Here is a 21360-nt window from a genome sequence, read left to right as displayed (position 1 = left end):
GTTGGGTCCTTTGCCATTCCCATTGTTAGGACTTTAGACCTAAAGAAATTCCTTACAATTTGCTGGATCTTCCCTCAGCAAGGATTAAGAATATCAAAATGTGGGTTTTTTATATAAAAACCTTTATTATTTGAATCTAGTTGCATTTGAAAGCTAATATTGATGAACAGAGTAGAACTGTCAAAAATACACTGCTTCAAACCTAGAGTTTATATAACTTTCATGCAATGTATTTTAGAGTTGACAAGGCATTTAAAAAAAATCGGTTTGCAGAGGTGTGTTGCTAAAATGTTTTAGGCACATTTTGTTTGTGATGATGATTTAGGAAGCAGGACATGCAGTTGAACATCTGGTCAGCATTGACCAGATGTACCCTAGGTACCCTAGGTACTCTATACCTAGGGTAGATATAAGAGCCCAAGAAGAAAGTAGTTCCTTGTATATATATATATATATTGATGCTAGTACCACAATGAACCTGAAACAAACTCTCCATTGGATTCCATGCTGATGGCAGAAGGTAGTACTGTGTCCTGGAAACTCTGTATTTAGAAGTCTTCAGATTTTCACTAGCTATGTGATTTTAGACAATGCTCTTAACTATTGCCTCAGTTTTCTCATCCTCAGAATGGAGATAATCCTATCAATACTTATCCTGCCTATGTAAAAAAAATTTTTTTGTTTCTCTGTTACCTAACTATGCTTTACATAATTGGCACCTAAAAAATCAGATGAAGCAAATTGTATTAAGTGTGCCATAATAAATGGCATCATCCAGAGGCAATACCATGCAATAGCACTATCGGAAAGTTTTACTTACAAACAATGAAGTACCATATCAAGAGGAGTCTCAAGTACTTTTAGTTTCACAAGGTTGTCATGAGATTCAAGTGTGATAATATACATAATATCATTTTTATATTTATAAATTATTATATAGAGATTAATACTGCTATAAATAGCAAATTACAATGTACCCCAAATGATATTAGGTAAAATGATCAAATAAAAAACTGCAAGGATATTAAAGATTAAGGATTAACAAACCTGCTAAAGTGAAGTTAGAAATATTGCTTAGCAATCAGACATGAAGATTAGAGAGTGTCAGTGTATCTACCTGAATCTATTAACTGTACTCCTAAGACATAAAACTCCATGACCATCTTTAGTGATTCACTGAGAATGTGTCAGAAAAATTGGATTTACATTTGTAAAACAAAAATTTGTAAAAACAGTTCAGCTACTTACAGCAGTGATTATCGGAAAGCTGACCACAGCACTTAGAGAGTGATTAGCTATGAACCAACAGCAGGTAGCTATTGCCCAAAGTACTCCAGACAGGAATCCTGCAACACACATAGACAACACACATTTGCAAACCATGTTCCTCTCATGAAAAATTCACACCGTAGATACAATAGGAATATCAAAGTGCATATATACATACATCCCTATCAACATTGTTGGCCAATATGGATTTTTGAGCTGTGTTTTATGGTCATTTTAGAAAACAGATAATTTCTCTGCTCTTGACTGCTATGGGTAAAGAATCAATTCTTTCACTTTACTGACATTAAATAAAGTACCCAAAGTAGTAGTAGAGGTAGAGACTGGATAGAGGAAAGGGGCCTAGGAAAGATACTGGACCTGAACATTCTCTGTAAAAACCATTTACTCTACACCATAAAGTGGGATTCAGAGTGATGCTATAGTAAAGGAAAAAATAAATAACAGTATTTAAGTGAAAATACCAGCTAAGATTTTCACAATACTTAAGCTAGGCATTCAGTAAATATTCTACCATTTTCTGTAAGGGTAGCTAACTTTAGGGTAAATCAGTCAGGTGTTCAAAATGAATCTGTTGACTTATGCTTTCTTCTTTAAAAAATTTTACTTGTGGATCTATATTCCAAATTAAATTATAGTAAGTTCCTAAATGAGAATTGTTTTCTTTTAATAACCAATGCCTAATGGATTAAGTCCAAAAGCATGTGTATTTAACAACACCTTTTTTTGAATTCTATAACAATCTCTTCTTACTTTGTGGAGAAACTGTTTTCCCAAGTGACTGCAGATCGCTATGTGTTAATATTGTTTTTTTTTAAAGAGAAACAGGACCCTGACTTTTAATATGAATCCTTAGTGAAAAAGAAACAGTGAAGACTGATGAATAATATAGAAGATTTTTGGCAAAGGAAAAGGTCTTTAATTCATTGTTTAAGTTTTAGGTTCTGTAATAATGACCCACAGTTCATATCTAGTTTCATGGGTTTTTAAATACTTCATATTTGGTGGTGAGCTGGGCCAAAGTTATTAAGGCAATGAATGAACACATAACACACACACATACACACACACACATACACAAAGGATGGCTTGGTTTCCAGAAGAAAATTATTCAAGTAAATGAGTAATGGATGATACTTTCACATAAGAAGAAGATTTTCTGTAGTAAATATCCTTACCTGGTAATACTGCCTCAGGATAGAGTTTAGGACTATTTTTCATGGCCATGCAGTAGGCCAGAAAGTAGATTGTACTTGTAAGAAAGATGCCGCTGAAGTGTGCAAAAACATAGTCTAAATCTGAAAATACAGATTATAAAACTCTCAAATGCCATTTTTAACCATTCCAAATATATTTAGATTTCTGAAAATAAATTCATCAAAATTAACCTTAACAATAACCATTAATTGTATTTAATCATCCTAGTTTTCTGCATTTTGTTCATATAGAATTTTAATTAATATATTTAAAATCTAGAAATATTAAGTAGCAAATTAGTTACTATAATCAAATCTAAAAGGCTAGTTATGATCATCTGAGAAAGCTAAGTAAGAAACAATGAATTATGTGACTATCATGTTAATACTTAGGTATTCAGACCTAATTTTATTAAAGACTGTGGCAATGACAGCAAATCTCCAGGCTGATGGCAGTGGGGATGTGGGTGAAAAAAATTGGGGGGAGCTAATTTTATATTGTCTATTGATCAATCTGAGAACAGCATCTCTGTTGCAGATGACAGATATGCAGAAGGATATTTGGGAAGTTATTCCAAAGAGGGTTTTATTCACTCACTTATTACAAACCTAAGTCCATGGGGGAGTTAATAACCCATGATGGTGGCCCAATCCCTGAAAAACCCCCAACTCCATTGACTGTTAAGCAGATGGTACTCTGGCCACACAGATGGGTGCACGACAGGTTTTTGGCTGAGAGACATACATTGGGCTCAATGTTTCTGTCACTTAAAATTTTGATAAAGATGAGCAGCCACATTTAGGGAGGAAAGCTTGAAGGACAGAGAGTTTGTCTTTTCTTCTAAATCTTAAATCCTACTTTTGGATCATATAAGAACAATACATCATATATGACCCACCACAAAAGACAGCAAAACATAGCAATTAAAAGCATGGACCAGCTAAGACCAAATCATCATTCCACTATTCACTAACTTTAGGGCTTGGGCATATCATCTTGTCTTTCTGTTTTAATTTTCTCAATTGTAAAACTAAGATAATAACGGTATCAGTTGCTCTGAGGGTTAACCGAGTTAGTATTTGTAAAGGACGTAGGACACAGCACACATACTACATATGTGTTTGTTAAATAAAAAAAATTTTAAAAGTCACCCTCGTATAAACTGGAACAAAGTGTTCCTATCACATTACATTCAGAGTGGTCATATAAGCAAGATTTCTAAGAACTCATTGTTCTATTTATTTAAAGAGATTTTCGAGGACATTGTTTATTATGTCTCAGTACCAAGAACAACTGTACTCCTGAACAATTAGTTGTTTTTATCTTGTGCTCACTGAATCATGGGACTCATCTGATTTCCCTTGTGGATACAAGAAACCTGCGAGCCAAATGTATGGCTCATTTCTGGCAAGTATGCAAACGTGGTACAAAGCTTTTAGACTCTTTCCTGGTTTCTTTTATTTTCCCACTCTTGTTTCCTCCTCTTTTCATTTATCCTGTGTTATTCTATTTGTATTAGTTTTCATTCTTTTATAAAAGTAAAAAAAGTATTTGTATTAAACCTTAACAAAAGAAATCAATAAAAGGGTTGAGCACTGGACATAGGCCCAAATAGAAAAAGAATGGAAATTATAGCATCTACTCAGATTCGATCCACTGTTAAAGATGAGTTCAAATTTCAATGTCTTCATCAATATTTGTCTCGTGACTTTTGCTCTACAAACTTCTCCCTTATCTGAACACAGATCACATTAATTTTGTGTACCATCTGATTTAGAACATTATTTTATCAAAGATTGCATTTTTCTTATCATTTCCTGGATATAAGCCATGTTTCAACATAATTATAGGATCCCTAAATTAGACACTCTTTCATCTCCTTTTGAGCTTGTACAAGGCTATTGCATACAGTATTGAGTTTACTCCTAAGAGATTAATTCTATCTAGAAACTGAGATATTAACAGGAAGCATTATGTTGGCCTTTCAACTCACTAGTTTGTACTTGAAAAATAATATCCTTTGACTAAATAGGCTACACTTTGACCTTTACTAAGGCTATACTTTGACCTTTACTTGATTTTAAAGTACTATATACTACACTTTAGCCTTTTGTAAAAGAGCAGAAGAATACATATTTTCCCAGACATCATCTAACTGGAAAATAATCTCCAAATCCTTATAGGAAAGCCAGAAACATCTGTTAAGATCCAAGGAGTTGAAATGAATTCTGACCAAAGTTGATTGTATTTGTATGTTAAAGATCATACAAAAATACTCAAACAGTCCTTTCTTTCTTTTAGTCTTCAGTGCCTTTCTAATTCACCACTGACAATGAACAGGTGAGATCCAATCTATATACCAATATTTACTAATATCACGATTCTTATAATCATAAAAATAGATATTAATGATTTTGTTTATAAAGGAAAATGACTGTACTCTTACCATACTGGCTTGCCCCTGCATACATACTATCATTTCTTTTGCTATGGTCCTTGATATAAATGATTGGCACAAATGTAGATCCATAGAGAGCTCCGGATAGCACTGCAAGACTGCAGCCCCTTAAAAAATAAATAAATCACTATTAATCTTGGCCCAAAGCAATATTTCTGACAAACACACAAATGGAATCATAGCTAAAGGATGCTTCAAAATGCAAATCACAAGCAGTTAAGCAGAAAGCACCCATCTATCTCAAGCTCTGTGACTGGCAGAAGTCAGAGCAATACCCCGCAGTGTTAATGTTGCATGGGGACTAGGATAGTAGCTTCAGTCCTCCACTGACTAATTTTGGAACTACATGATTTATAGAAGTTTTAATAGATTATCATTATAAGTCATCATTACATAGACAAGAATATTGCTACTGTTATATTGTACAGCCTACATAAATAAACTTGGCTCTCTAAATTATTTGATATATATGGACTGATACTATGCCTTGTGCTTGGTTTTTAAACATCCTATACTATCCAGCATAGAACTAGGACAGACTAAGTACTAAATAGATGTTTGTCCAAAACAACTATTGAGATCCACAGACTTGCCTATGCCTAAATTGACAATGGCTTGGTCGAGAGGAAGTGCTGATTTAATCAAATGATCTGGATATTTCAGGTAAAACATTTCTTATTATAAGAAAAAAAATGTTTCATTTTAAGCGCCGGAATCATCCCAACTCCCCAGACTTGGGCTACATCTGCATGAAGCAAGCATTTCTAATGATTTTGAGGGAGGTGACTGATATTTTGGAACAGTCCCTTGAAGTTAATACAAAAGACAATGACATAAAACAGAAAGCTGTAGGGAAAAATGATTCCCTCCAAAGCTTAAAAACAAATTCTTAGTCAATTTTAATACTGCTTTAAGGAGCATAAGACTGTAGGAACTGACGGGGCCACCTCAGCAAGGTGTTCTGCTCTCACTGCAAGTCCCTGTGTCACATGAAGCCTGGACTTCCGAGTCCTGGAGTGTCCCAGACACAAATGTCACTCATGAACTAGGCCTGGTGAATTATAAGACAACCAAAAATACTTTTCTAAACAAAAATCCTCTTAATGGAGGAGATGCTTTGTGAAAAAAAGTTTGAAAAATAATTTTTTTGAAACATTTTTTTTTATTTGGAGGCAAAAACAGCAACATATTTATTTCTTCCAAAGTTTGTTTTTTATTAGTTCATACATTCATTCAGTTTGTTCAGATATTTACTGAGTACCTACTGTGTGCCAGGTGATGCTCTTTTCAACTGTGAAGATAATGTATATACTATCTAAGGGAAAGCTTTATATTCTTGAGTAAAAAGAAGGTATCACCACATATAGTTAAAAAAAGCCATCAATTATGAAATGCAAGGTATTAATTATTATGTATTTCATATTTCCTTGGCAGTCCAAAAATAAAATCCAAACACTCTGAAGTCGGATGTTGAGTCTAATAACTCTCTGAGTCCAAGTTAAGGTAGTGGGGGTAGGACCCACACGGATACAGAATATTTCACTATATTTGACAATGAATGTCTTGGGATTATAAAATCGTCTAAAACACGATCAGAGATATTCCCAGTGTAGGGCAGACATCCTGGATGGTGCAGTGCTAGAGACGTTCTTGCCTAATACAACCATGATTGCTGAGAGCATGTGGGTTATTATACTATCTCTTTTACTTTAGGTGCACAGGTCCTGCAAAATGAAGTTGCTTTTGTCCTTTCCTTACTGGTCAGAGATACTACAGTGGCTTAGTAATTCCTTGAAGCAGCTGAGCTCAAGGGCATCTGTACCTAAAATTCAGCTGGGGACAAAGAAAACTTTGCCCCACAGGACTAAAGCTAAAGCTTGCAGTACCATTTTCTTTTGGAACTCAGATGAATATCACTTCTCTCTGGTAATCCCCGCTTCAACCAAGTATTAAATAGAATAACGAACCAAGAAGTAACCTCTCCTTACACTATGCGGTAGTGTACTCTAGAAAGTTTATCCACCCAGGAACAGGGATCTTGAGATTCGTTGATCACCTATTGAAAACATTGGCAAAAACCAAAACAAAAAGAGAATTCAGTTGAAAATCACACTGATGACAAAAAGATTTCCAGTGTTTTTCTCTCCTCTCTCAAACGTGCTTTAAAATACGAACACGTCACCTACGCACTCTCCTATCTCCAGACTCTCCTGTTTCTAATCCTGTTCCTCTTTCATTCAAAATAGTTTGGCAGTTGGCAAGTTCTCCACTTAAAATTTTCACAGTTTCATATGTGGCTACACCTATCAAAACTAACAAAAAGTTATTAACCCTTGTGTTTCATTGGCATATTTTAATAGTCCGCATAATCTGTAAAGACATCAGAACCAAGTATGGAATGCCTAAGATCAATAAGCATTTTTTATACTGATTTTTTTTTTTTTTTACTGAATTAGTTAATAAAACATTTCCAGCCATGTTTCAAGATTAGGCTAATATTCTAAGTCAGGAAAGTTTATAAGGAAATTCATAATTTCTACTATTGAATGTATAGTATTCCCCCCTTATCTGCAGTTTCATTTTGTGTGGTTTCAGTTACCCACTGTCAACCATGGTCCAAAAATATTAAATGAAAAATTCTGGAAATAAAGAATTTGTAAGTTTCAAATTGTGCTTTGTTCTGAGTAGCACTATGAACTCTTGCACCATCCCTCTCTGTCCCGCCTGGGACATGAATCCTCCCTTTGTCTAGTGTATCCACACTGAATACGCTACTTGCCAATTAGTCACTTGGTAGCTGTCTTGGTGACTGGATCAAAAAGACATTATATATAAGTTTCGGTATTGTCCACAGTTTCAGGCATCCCCTTGGAACATATCCCCCATCAATAAGGGGAGACAACTGTAAACTTTTGTGCCTTTTAGCTGAAGTATCTGTGGTGTTATACTCCTTTTGTAAGAGATAAGAAATTAGATGGGAATTCTTTGTCATGTGCTAAATCAGGTTTTCCTTTGGCAATAATGCTTTCTTCTACTGTAAGGAGCTCATGATGTATGGTTGTATACCAACTAATCATGCTGGTTGTGTATCTATAAACTTAGTTTGCTTCTATCCTTCCACCTTCCCTAGAAAAATCTAAGGCAGTTAGCCTACTGTGTATCTTTTACCAAGTTGTATATATTTTATTTTATTTTACTGTTCCTTTGTTTGAAGGGTGGCTGGTTAGGAGGTATCTGGATCCCCAACAGAGGCACGGAACACGGACCTTCTCCCAGTCTCAATTCCTCCACTCTCCCTGAAACATTTCCTTCATTACAGATGCCTATGGATGGGTTCATAAGCTTCTTCTCGCTTACACTTAAGCAAATTATTATTCAACTTTAGAGTCAACTGAACTAAAGTCTCAGTCATCTTAGTTGATAAAATGTTTTGATCGGGGAAGAAGGAAAGATTACTTTTGAAGTAAGGAGTAGAGGCAGCACCTTTTGGGGAGGCAATACCCCAGTGGGGGTGTGGGCAGCTGGATTCAGGGCGGCTGGGTAGCACCGGTCCCCGGCAGGTAAGAGGAGTTCTTGAGACAGGGAGGACTTTAGTCTCAGTTCTTGGCAGTAGGGATTTTCCCTGAAATCACTTTTGCATATACAGCTACTGACAATTGTGCTGTGTCAGGTTCCTTTTAAAGGTTGCCCCTACATAACCCAGATTTGCCATTCCAAACTAATGCAGACTCTTCCAGGTCAAAACATAACTCACTCCATATTTTCTATCTTTACCTTTGAGTAGGACAGGATACAGCAGAAAAAAGAAATACAAAGAAAATCAACTCCAATTTCCCACTGTCATATGACTTCGCTTACCCTTCTGTTAGCTTCCTGTCATCTGTTCCTCCCCCAGGCTGACTTCAAAACCTCCTTCCCCCTCCTCTCTACAGCTACGTTCACATTCTGCCACAGTACTTAGGATTCCTCTATCATAGGAATCTTTAAATCATTCCAAGGTATGGAGTTTTACATATATAATCTCCTAGTAGGGATCTACTGTTAATAAAAATAAATAGACCTCTGTGCTTGCTGAGAAACTTTCCTGTGGAAATACTGATTGGTTGCTACGTAGGCCTTGCCATGATAAATACGCTAAGATATTTTATACAGCTGTGAGTGACAAGGAAACACTACCCTCTTGTCTGTGTTTCAGATTCATGTATTTTCCTTTTATCTTAATTTTATGTTTCAAATCAAGTTGTCTCTCATACTATACTCACATGCTCTGTCATTAATGGTGTGGTATCCACGGAACACGGGTTATTCGGTAGTTCGCTTTTGATGAACAGAAATATGAAAGCACTGCAAAGAAAATAAACTTTCGTGATGCATATCATGATACTGGTTTATATCCAGCTGCCTGATTTTGGAGAGAAAACACAACTTAAACCGTCAAGTTCTAATGATATGATGATTATTTCCAAGTTGCCCCTTCAGTGATCCTGCCATTTCTTCAGAACTCCCATTCTCTTTGATGTCTCTCATTTTCCTTAATTGCAACGGGTGAAAGGCTAAACTCTTAAGTTCTCCCCCCAAATCAGATCTTTCTCCTGCTTTCCTTGTTTCAGTCAATGGCCCCATCTTTCTTTCTATGGGTTGCTTAACTTTAGAATTACTTCGTAAAAGAAATACAGATGGAAACTACATTGAAATAATATTTCTCATCTGTCATATTGACAAACCTCTAACGTTTAACAACATCCTTAATTGGACAAACTATAGGGGACAGGAACCCTTATATATTCCTGATGTGTGTGCAAGATTGTATGACTCCCACAGAGGAGAATCTGGGGCTGTCTACCGAAGCCACAGATGTGCCCTTAGCAATCCTGCTCCAGGCCCACTAACACATGTACACCCACATTTAGGTGAGGTGACCTATGTGATCATGCAATGGAATAATATGCAGCTATAGAAAAAGAATGAGGATGATCTCTATGTTGTGATATGGAAAGATCTCCAGGATGAATTTTAAGAGACTAAAAGCACACACCCTTGAGCCTAATGATCTTTTTCCTGTTAATCTCTCTCTCATAATGCACTATGTATGTTCAGTGTCTTTGCAACAAATGCTTCACTTACTAACTTTGAAACCATGCAAATATGTTAAAATGTGTTACAATATTAAATTAACTTAAGAAAATGAATAACCTTGGTCTACTTTTGACATCCCCTTTAAAATGCTTTTTAATACACTTGCATGGTTCAAAATTTAAAAGAAAATAAGAAGCTTTCAAAGCACATATGAGGCTAAAATAGGGTAGGTGGCTAGGTACAGAGTAGTGTACATTAATAATATATGCTATCTTGTGGATAAAAATTTAAAATTTCCTAGTTAGCTTCCTTAGTTCAGTCTCTTAATTGCTTTAAAAACTTGAATAGTAGCATACTCCCTTTCACATGAAATTTAACTTTCCTTTCTGGTTTTTCTGGCTCTCTGCATTCTGCTCCTCCCAACCTATCTCAACTTTCATCCCTAGCCACTTCCCGCCCCTCCCCAATCTTTCACAACCACTTGCTCTTGCTTGTTTTTCTTCCTCTGCTGGACACCGACACACCCTCTTCTTCCTACCCAAACTAAAGAAGAGTAGAAGTGCTAAGAGAACTTCCCCCAGGCCAGTCCTCACTGTATCTTCCTCTTGGAATTCACCCAACACTGAGAATAGTTACCACATAATCCAGACCATTTGCCACAATTCCGAATGACCTTTTTCCCAAAGATTTTCTAATAGAAGATATTGTTGGGGCTCAGAAAATGATATCCCAAAGTATGGCGCTTTGGCATGCTGAGAAGGTCAGGTCCCGCTGGGCTTCTCCCCTCAGCCCTTGGGTCTTTGGCTATTCATTTCTGAAGGCTCCCGTGTCATGGAAAACTTTGATTAAATTTGTTATGCTTTTCTCTTAACCTCCTGTTATAAGAGTGTTGGCCATAACCCTTATGATGGGTGAGGAAATGTATCACATCTTTCCCCCTTCACAGTAGAAACAACATCTTATATCTCCTTCAGGGTCCTCAAAGTACTTAATAGTAAAAATAAATGCGTACAACCAAATTATTTGTATATATCTAAATGATTTAAATGTATATATGTATAAGTGTATGTGTGTATGTAATTTGTAAGGCTATTACTTGTAACTTGTAAGGCAATTATATTTTATTCTCAAAATTATACAGTGAAAACCCTCTACTTTGTATAGACCAGTGTGTTTTCTAATAAACAATGCAGAATGATATGTTAGAAATACTTAGAGGCTGTAAAGTCCTTGATTTTTTTCCTCAAACAACTGTATGACCCTCTAACAAATCACTTAACCGCTCTCAGCCTTGACATTTTTCATCTAAAAAATGGGTATATACTCTCTTTGCAGAACAGGAGGTACCTACGGGGCAGCCATGTGGAGATGTCCAGCCTGGTTCACAGAGGGGACAAGGGCCGTGGCCCTGAGGAAAGGTAATGGCTAGAAACAAGGGTTTGTTTTTCCCTGCAATGTAAAATAATGGCTGAAGCTGTGGGAGTAAACATAGCCCTCCAGGGAAGGCAAGTCAGGGGAGAAGAAAAAGGAATGGCGAGCAGACTCTGAAGGAGAATCTAAAGCACATTATTATTTTTTTAATTGAGTTTTAACTCCTGAAACTCCTGGAACTTCATTAAAGCAAACGTTTAAGAACGTGTCCTAGATATTGTTTCTTGGTGTCAGATCCATTTCCACACTTATCTGCTCTCTCCCAAACCCTGGGGCCTAGTAGACTGAAAACTACCTTTCACTATCTCTATTGGCAGCTGAGTTCTGCCCTGGGAGGCACTTGCTTAAGATGAAAAGAAGGGAGAAACCATTTTGCTTTGATGGCGACTCCCACAGTTTCAGCAGCAGCAATAGGTCAGGGCAGCGGCAACTGTTCCAGCAGTGCCAGCTGGAGTGTGGGCTCTGGGGTTATGGGTGGTGCCACCTTCTTTATTTTGCTCCACTGAGTTTTGTAAATAATTCCCTGTGTTAAATCCCATGCTGTTTAACATACCTAGAGTGGTTTTGGTTATACAGATTGACACTTACCTTATATATCATGTAGAGAAAATGTAAAACTAGAACTTATCTGACCAATCCTTACAAAATTCCACCATACAGAGAGGATAGAAGCAGTAATTTTAATTTTAAAAGGAAAAGCAACATCTTACCTAAACCAATGCAACCATATTCCAACTTTCTTTACACTGACCATGAAGCTCCAAGTTTATTCAATGAATGCCAAACAAACTGATTTAACTGACTTAAAATGATGAAATAACAGATTCTAGAAATTCCATTCAGTGGAGAAACACAGAAGGGTCCCTGGCTACATTACAGGAAGAGATCACTGAATTTATCTGCCACAGACCAACCTCCAAACTGAGCAGCACGATTCCTCAGGTGCACTGACTAGTTTAACATAAAGTTAAGCAACAGATGCCCAGAGGGGAAATGGTAATTGAACATACATAGTTATTAATAAAAATAATTATAGTAAAAACTACCTAATAGAGCATTAACCATGTGCTTAGCACCGTACAAAGCACTAAACATACTTTATTACATTTAATCCTCAAAATATCTTATGAGGTTGGTTCTATTATTATCCCCTCTTTAAAGATGTAGAAACTAAAGGGCTTGGAGCAATGAAGTGATTTGCCCGAGGTCACACAGGTAGAAGTGTTGGAACATGAATAATTGACTTGTGATTTTAGAGAATGTATTCTTTCTAAATAAAAAAGAAATATGAAGAAAAACAATGTCTGATGCACTGGGAAAACTAGCCTTAAATTACCATAAAGTCAAAACAGAAGACATGTTACATTACAATTTTGGGGTATAAGGAAATTGTTTTTGAGAGAGCTAGTCAAAGTTAGAATTCTATATGAATTGTATAAAATACATAAAATTGCCTGTAACAAAAATAAGTGTCAGGAATCTTCTATTTTAGAATAATTTATGTTATTTCCTCTTCAATTGGCCTGGGAGTACTCTCTTAGGCAACATTTCAATGACAAAGAGATTGTTCCTGAATGTGGCTGGGAAAATGCCATCATTGCTGGAATAAGGCAAATATAGTGTTCTTTCCCTGAAGAATAAAAAAGTACTAAAATCTTTCTAGGCAGTGCCATTCATTATGTGAAGCACTGACAGGGAGTATAAATGGAATCCAAGGAGGAAAGGGGACTGAATTTAAGGTGACCCAGTTCCTGTTAGAGTTTTATTGAGTGAACACTGCCATATAGCAATTCAAAGTCATTTTCATCCTTATGCAGACAGTGCATACAACTAGACACAGCTACATCCCAAAACAGATATTCAAAAGAGTATGTGTTTTCACAAGTGAGAGAGTGGTTATCTAGCTAGGTTGAGAGGAGTAAGGAGACAGAGCAATGACCACTAAGTAGGAGCAAAAGTTAATGGCTATTCCAGGGAACCAGGAAGCAAGCAGAACATTTGTTGGTGTAGCACGTTTTAGTTTGCAAAATAATATGCCATTTGATCCCAATTTATGAGCTATGTATTATGATTTTCTACATTTTATAGATGATAAAACTGAGCTGATTTCCTGGGGTTTAAGGGCTTTGGAGAGCTAAAGCTGGGGCTCTTGAGCCCAGATCTGGCACTTTTTGTCCTCTAAAACCAGTGTGTCATTGTAAGTGAAGAATCTGAGGAACAATCATATAGATTTTATGAAACGCGGGTTTAAAAAATGTAAACACATCAGGATCTTTAAAAAGCACTCTAAATGGTTGGAAGAACAGCTAAATGGTTAGAAGTGGTTGTGTACCTTACTACCGATAGCCCAGCTCCAATGTAATTTAGCAGCGGTTTTGGTACTTCTTCTGCATCCAGTCCAAACCAGCCAAACCTGAAAACTCAGAAAGTCACATCAAATTAGATATTGTTGGAATGCTTCATTTTAATAATGTTCGAGGGCATAGACTCAGGGCCAGATTCCTGGGTTCAAACTCTAGCTCTCTCACTTATTAACTATGACTTTGGGTAAGTTACTTATCTTCACTGTGTTTCAATTCCCCATGTTTAAAATGACATAATAATTGTACCTACCTGACAGGTTTGTTACAAAGATTAAATGAGTTAGTATATGTAAAAGTACTTGCAAGTGTCCCTTTCTTAAGACTAAAAAATGAGGAAAAACTAGTTCAAATGACTAATTAAAGGCTAAATAATTGGCTGCAATTTTGTATAGAATTTGAAATAAACTTTTAAATAACATTTTGGTTAATATCCTTATTCTTTGGCTTCATCTTAACTTCTTTTTTGTTTCATGCCTTGACATTGTCATGATCACTATCAAGAATCACTGAGAACCATTCAGGGCCAAAGGAAAAAGAGGCAAGAAGGAAAAGAAAAAGAAAACAGTATTTGTAAAAAGCAGGGCAGGGAATGGGGATAGGGTAGGAAAGAAAGTATTTGAGGTTAGTAAGTTAGTTTGTTTCGTTATTTTGAGGTGGTTATAATGATGAGCCCAAAAAGTAAGGTGACAACCTCCATTTTACTCATTTTCCCAAACGTGACTTAAATGTTAATTTTAATGCTGACCAAGGGCAGCACAAGCCAATAGAACTTTCTGTGACGATGGGACTGTTCTACATCTGCACTGTACAATAGGGCAGCCTCTAGTCATATGTGGTTACTGAGCACGTGCAACCCAGCTAGTGCAACTGAGGAACTGAATGTTTAATTTTATCAACTTGTAATTAATTTAAATTTAAATATAAATGGCCTCCTATGGCTTGTGGCTACTCTATTGGACAGCATGACTCTAGATCTGGGGTTGGCAAACATTTTCTTGAAGGGCCAGAGAGGAAATATTTTAGGCTTTGTGGGCCAGATGTTCTCTTGCAAACTACTCAATTCTGCCACTGTAGTGTAAAAACAGCCACAGACAATACTTAAAATGGATGGGTTTGGGTGTGTTCCAATAAAACTTTATTTATAAAAATGGCTGGGAAACTGATCCTGCTCTAGAGGGAAGAATATGTTCTTTGGAACTAGATAACCTGGCTTTGAATCCTAGCTTCTTAGCTCTGTGACCTTCAGCAAGTTATTCAAGCTCTTTGTGTATCTGCTCTTTTATAAGATAGTGCTTACCTCATATATTTGTGAAAATAAGATGAGAATGACATATATATGATGCATATAATATGTCTAGCAAATTGTTATACAGTAGAAAGGGAAAATAAACATCAGTTCCCCTTTTCTCTCCCTAGTTCCGTTTCCTAGATATAATTCTGTACTATATCTTTTTTTTTTTTTTTTTTTTGAGACAGAGTCTCACTCTGCCACCCAGGCTAAAGTGCAGGGAAGCCATCATAGCTCACAGCAACCTCAAACTCCCAGGCTCAACTGATCCTCCTGCCTCAGCCTCCCGAGTATCTGGGACTACAGGTGTGTGTCACCACACCTGGCTAATTTTTTTCCTGTTTTTAGTAGAGACAGGGTCTCACTCTTGCTCAGACTGGTCTCAAACTCTTGGCCTCAAGCAATCCTCCCACCTCATGTTCCCAGAGTGCTAGGATTATAGGTGTGAGCCACCATGCCTGGCCTAGGAAAAATCATATTAAAAGTGGCATATTTTATGTGTATGTTTTACCAGCTATAACCTCTGTGAGAATAAAAATCATGCCATTCTCCTCAGTAAACACTTGCCTTACACAGGGTATAGGGACAGGGAGTTTTAGTCGAAATAGCTTAATTTGTATTACCTTGAGCTCGCCCAGCCAGTTAAGGCGTTAAATGATCCCCAGATTAAGATTCCAAGGCCTAAACCAATGGTTTTGATAATTGGGACGACAGCAATGTTCCCTGTAGATGTAATATACAGAAGAAACATGTTATTTCCAATACAGAAAATACATTTATAAATAGAATTAGTTTTTAGTCTATCTTCAACTGGAGCTCGTGGGATTTGGACAAATTTATTAAAGCACAGTTCCTTATTTTTTAAATAAAATAACCCCCGTTTTGGCATTAAATTTATGATTATGATTGCCAAAAGAACTAGGCTAAGGGAAAAAATCCTACAAAGAAAAATGTTGGATTAGCTCCTTGCCTAAATGTGCAGATGTTCTTCCTCCTTGACAAAGCTCTCTATTCTATGCCTCTCTGCAGAAGCTGTCAGTGGTAAAATTAGTAGTGGCCATCCTCTTAGACTCAAACCAGGGCTAACCGCTAGCAGAAGTCTTTGGCCCTAATATGAACCCAGATTTTGCTGTCCCAAGCTGATTTGTCATCTGGATTCCCACAGTCGTTATCTTATGCTCTAGAGGGTCACCAAGGGCCAAGTCCATGATCGATTTTTTTACAGTCTGGCCTCAGTCCTGCTATTTCCTCTTAAAAGGTTTTCACTTTAGACTTCTAAGATGCCTTCATCTCCTGACTCTCCTCCTGTTTCTCTCTTTAGCTCTTTTTCTGGCTGCTCTTCCTCATCATATCTTCTAAATTTAGGCATCCCCTAAAGATTTTCCCTTGAACATATTCCTCCCCTTGCTATATTGCTCTTTATGAACTTGTCCTAATTTCAGGACTTCAGCTATCGGCTTAGGCTGATGTTCCCAGCACTTTAGCTCTAGCCTGGACCTACTCCAGAGCTTTAGTGTCATGCTCCAAACTGCCCATGAGAAATCTCCAACCAGATGTCCTGCACTGTGGAAACACCAGGACCTTCAATCTCAGAAGGTCCCAAGCTGAACCCATCATTTTCCCTTTCAAACATGTTCTTTTTCCTATTTACTCACATATGTCAATACCAACGCCCTTTCAATCAACTAAAATAAAATCCCTATATCATTATATTTCTCCTTTTCCTCTATGCCCCATGTCCTCCTATATATCCTGTCAGTTGCTCTGACCTGGAGCATCCACATCTGCAACATTTCTCAAATTAGACTCTTTCCCCACTGACTCCCAGTGGAATCTGCTGGGTGAATATAAATCCTGTGGTGGTTACAAAGATCTACAGGATGGATGGATGCTTATTGTGTTCCTCTCTCCCCATTAGACATGACAAACAATCATACTGAGGTATAATAATGGAAATCCTAGTGGCAATTTGAAAGTTAACTCTTTTATCCTGTAACTCATGAACTTCACTAAATCATTTAATCCTTCAGAGATTCAAATTAAGTGGGTAACCAATAAATTTCTAACATTTTAAAATTTATTTGCCTTTAACAAAATTATCTCTAAAGATCCTTGATACTTGAAATTCTCATTGTTGAAAAGCTCTCTTGGGGTGCATTTATATTAATGGAAGGGAAAAATTTCTGATTGGCCAAGCAAAGGTATGAATTCTAGTTATATAATTTCAAGTATTGATAAGGCAACAGAGAGAAGATTTTTGTTTGCTTTGTTTTTCTGTTAACCAACCCTTTTTAAATGATAATGTATGTATCCTACTTAGGATAAATCCTAAAAATGATGTAAGTAGAGACTACTATTTAATAAATATTTTCTGATAAATATGACTTAAAAAAGGCCAGAGTACATAAAATAATATGAGTTACACTTGAACAGATGGAGAATAATTGAAACATTTTTATTATAATAATTTTCCTCTGGGAACTTAGAAAGATATCATTGAGAGAAACAAATCAGATAATGCACCAAAAATATTTATTGGGCATCTGAAGGATGGTTAATTTCTAGTATCTATGGGTAAGGATAATTCAGAATTAGTATTTGTGCTATTTCCTCCAATTGTGAATGAGAATTATGTTGATCATTGTATTAAATGATAAAAGAATAATTTATATCATACATTACCTGTTGCCCAAATGCAGCCCCCAAGCATTGCAAAAGGCCAAAACTTAGGGCAATGTAATATCACATTGACCACCAAGGCAACCAACCATATGGCAGCGCAAAGTACCCACTGGAGAAACATTCCTGGAAATAAAAGAACTTGGTATTAGTGGTTCAAATTGATTTGAATGAATTAGTGCTTACGAATATCAACGAGGTATTATAGGAAGGGCCAGAATTTATTGAATGCCTATATGCCGAACACTTTGCATATAGGCATTCATTTTTACAGCTACTCTGCATTATAATTAACCCTAGCTCAAAGATAGAGAAAATGAATCTGAGATTAAGCAACTTGTCCAAACACCTGGTAGGTTGTTGAACTGGAATTTAAATACAAGTTGTTTGACTCCAAAGCCAATACACCATGCATTCCTGCTTAAGATTCGTTTTTTTTCTCCCATTAGACATATCAAGAATTTTCTACCAAAGAGTATTGGCAAAACTAAGTTTATATTTTCATTCAGATGCCACACTTAATGCCGTTGCTACTAAAAAATATGGCATTAAAAACTTCAGAATAGCAAACGGTGATTTAAACCTTCAGGGATCATTAATGCCACCTCTGGTAAAAAAAATAAAGTCATTTATGGCCACATATAGGCCTCATACAGAAAATTAGCCTTCTAGATCAGGGCTACTCTACTTTCTGTGCTCTGAGTTGTCATTTGCCAGTTATCTGAAGATCACCTGGTGGTATGAGATATATCTATACCTCTCTGAGGCTTTTGCATCATCAAAGATTTAGGAATTAAAAGGCTAAGGAAATAGCTGACATTTAAAAAAACAATGAGGCAATTATAATATAATTCAATGTATCACTTCTGACTCTAACTTTGGAAGATTTTTGCCTATTTCTATTCAATCTCACAGTGGAGCAGAGAGAAAAAAAAATGGCTGCTAACCTTTATGGCAAAAAAAGGATCAGATAGATGAAAAGGAACTTCATTTTATATATTCTTCACTTTACAAATGAGACACTGAAAACAAAAGAGCTGATAAGATTTACCCAGGATCACACAGCTAATTGTGAAAGACCTAAAAGCTAGATCCTCTATTCATTTTTGTTGTTGTTGTTGTTGTTCTAATAGTTCCCTTTCCTGTCTCAACTCCAAAGGAAAAGAGAAGATAGGCCCTCGAGGGAAACAATTTGTAATCCTATTGCCTAAGTAGTATGAAGACAATGAATTGGGGGGATAACACAACTGCTATCAGGTAGTGAATACCCCCAGGGAAGTAATTCCCAACAGGTATTCACTGTCATATTGCCAATTCTTTCTCCTGGCTTCAATATGGAGGACAAGTACATAAAAATAACTCTTGCTTTTCCTTTCCTAAAATTTACATTACCATCATTTCTGCTATAATATAACAGGTGCATTCCTGAAAATCACTGCACTATGCAAAATCATGCAATAAAAACCAGAGTTCATGGGGAAAACTGGGTTAAGGGAACAACACTCAAACACTTCATCAGTGATGTATAAAACAAAAGACTGGAACCTAATTAAAATGGTACTACAGTTTTAACTGGTTAATCAGCTAAATACATGACAGCTGCAATAAATAGGGCACTTTAATTCGAAAAAGACTAGAAGTTTGCTTGTGGAAGTAGGCTTCGGAAGGGTTGCAGCTTGTGGTTATTGTGTAGGTGTTGGATGAGGGTTCTGACACCAGATGTGGATGGGTGTGATGCCTCATAACCCACGCAGTGAGCTGAGGGAGCTGGGAGACATTTGAAGTGTGTGTGAATGTGTGTGTGCGTGTGTGCATTTTGTGTATCATTACACATCTTTATTAATCCGGGTGCAACTTTCTGTGTTCACCTAGTGTTTTTTCAGGGGACAAAATTGCACGTAAGCAAGCGCAAAATTTGTGTTAATGCTCAAATTGTTCTCTAATATATCAATTGTGTTGGAGATTTGTGTTTTTAAGACAAGTGTTATTAGTACAACTGACTATAACTTCTTTCCTTTGTAGATATAACAGGTATGGCTAAAAAGCTTTCCTGACAATACCCACACTAACTTTACCGTGAAACACAATCTTAAGGGTCATCCTATACTGACCACCTCTGAGATGAACTGGCAGGGGCACTATCAAATGATTTATTTTAAGCTCTATTCATTAGGTATAAGGAATAAAGCAACAAAATCTATTTTTGTAGATATCATTTTAAAAAGACCAAAAAAAAAAAAAAAACAAAAGAACATTGCATTTAAAAATAACATGAGGTTAACAAGGAAGGGAAATAATTACCATCACCAGTGTCGTATTTTTTAAGTGGCACAAAGTTTGAGCCAAACAAAAGGATAGCTAAGAAAGAGGAGATGTAACCAATGGTTAGGTCTGTTTCATTATCGTTCATGGTTCCAGCACTGCCGGAGAGTGAGTTGGGTTGCTTTAGACTTGATGTGCTTTTCAAGAACTTCTGAAATAAAAGAAATGAAAATGAAACAATTGAGAAGTTGTGAACCTGTGAACAAATTGTGATTAATACATGATATTTATTGAGCTTTCCAAAAGATCTTTTCTTGCAGATAACTAGGACATTATGCAACTATATATTACATCTATACTTCATATTAATTTATTCAATTTTTCATTTATTCTATCAACAAATATTTTTTTATCACAGCCTACAATTAAAATAATCAAACCATCTTAGTCTTCAGGGCTTCAACACCTAACTTATCCCAAGATCCGAATACAATTGTCGGTACTATTGTGAGAAAGTCTCCTGTAATATTATAGGTTCCATCATTGCAGAAAGTTCTATTGGACAACACTACTAAACTTATTAAAAAGCTCTGGTTTCTATGAAGAAAAGGACCAAAACCACAAATAATCAAGAATAAGATATTTTTAATAAGATACTATGTGGAACACAATTTACCTTTTTAGTTGCACAGGCTACATTCGAAAAAACACAACACACAAGTAATTTTATCACAGGAGGTGAACAGAGCTCACAATACCATTTTGCACATTGACCCTTTGGAATAAGGCCTCTGGAATAGAATTGAGCATAATGCAGTCTTTTTTTCCTCTCCAAATTTAATGTTATAGTGAGAGCTTCTTGTGGATAGGTATTGAATAAAGTACACTTGAAATCACCTTTCCTTGTTATTTTATTTTACAGTGAGAAATATTTAAAGGTCCATGTATTGTTTCTCACGTGTTCTTGCAGAAATTAAATATACAACTACCTACAAAATGTTAATTAGCATTATTAAGGACAGTTTAACTGAAAACAGCGATAACTTCAAAATTAGTCAATAAACTTTAGTAAGGAAAACATTCATTGGAAATTGTGTGGATTTTCTTAAAACCAAAAAACAAAACATACTGCTGGTAAGAAAACATCCTCCATGGGGATGGGAGTTGAGGAAGAGACACTGAAAGCATCTTAAACATTGACACAGCAACACTATTCAATAAAAATAATAATAGGTTTATTGTTAGGCTCAAAGAGAGTTTCAGTTCAGGAGCTATTTGCTTAAGCAGGTGGACTGCTGCTGAGATATCAGAGTTGCAAT

At 36.2% G+C, this 21360-nt stretch overlaps 1 protein-coding gene across 1 annotated transcript in view; it reads right to left on the bottom strand.

Annotated features, from left to right (window-relative positions):
- TMEM144 (transmembrane protein 144) overlaps positions 1–20235 on the bottom strand; it is a 28350-nt gene extending 8115 nt beyond the window's left edge. Inside the window, exons 1-9 of the mRNA XM_069493354.1 lie at positions 20081–20235; positions 17783–17905; positions 15724–15823; positions 13782–13862; positions 9205–9286; positions 6931–6998; positions 4931–5049; positions 2466–2585; positions 1249–1346 (exon numbers count right to left, since the gene is read on the bottom strand). Of these exons, the coding sequence (XP_069349455.1) occupies positions 1249–1346; positions 2466–2585; positions 4931–5049; positions 6931–6998; positions 9205–9286; positions 13782–13862; positions 15724–15823; positions 17783–17905; positions 20081–20189 (900 nt within the window). The 5' untranslated portion in view covers positions 20190–20235. The remainder of the gene's footprint in view (positions 1–1248; positions 1347–2465; positions 2586–4930; positions 5050–6930; positions 6999–9204; positions 9287–13781; positions 13863–15723; positions 15824–17782; positions 17906–20080) is intronic.
- Between the last annotated feature and the right edge of the window lie 1125 nt (positions 20236–21360).

This window comes from Eulemur rufifrons, chromosome 18 (genome assembly GCF_041146395.1).
Source record: "Eulemur rufifrons isolate Redbay chromosome 18, OSU_ERuf_1, whole genome shotgun sequence".
Taxonomy (NCBI): Eukaryota; Metazoa; Chordata; class Mammalia; order Primates; family Lemuridae; genus Eulemur; species Eulemur rufifrons.
Note: the sequence above shows the minus strand (reverse complement) of the source record. Positions and strands in the feature narration are given on the sequence as shown.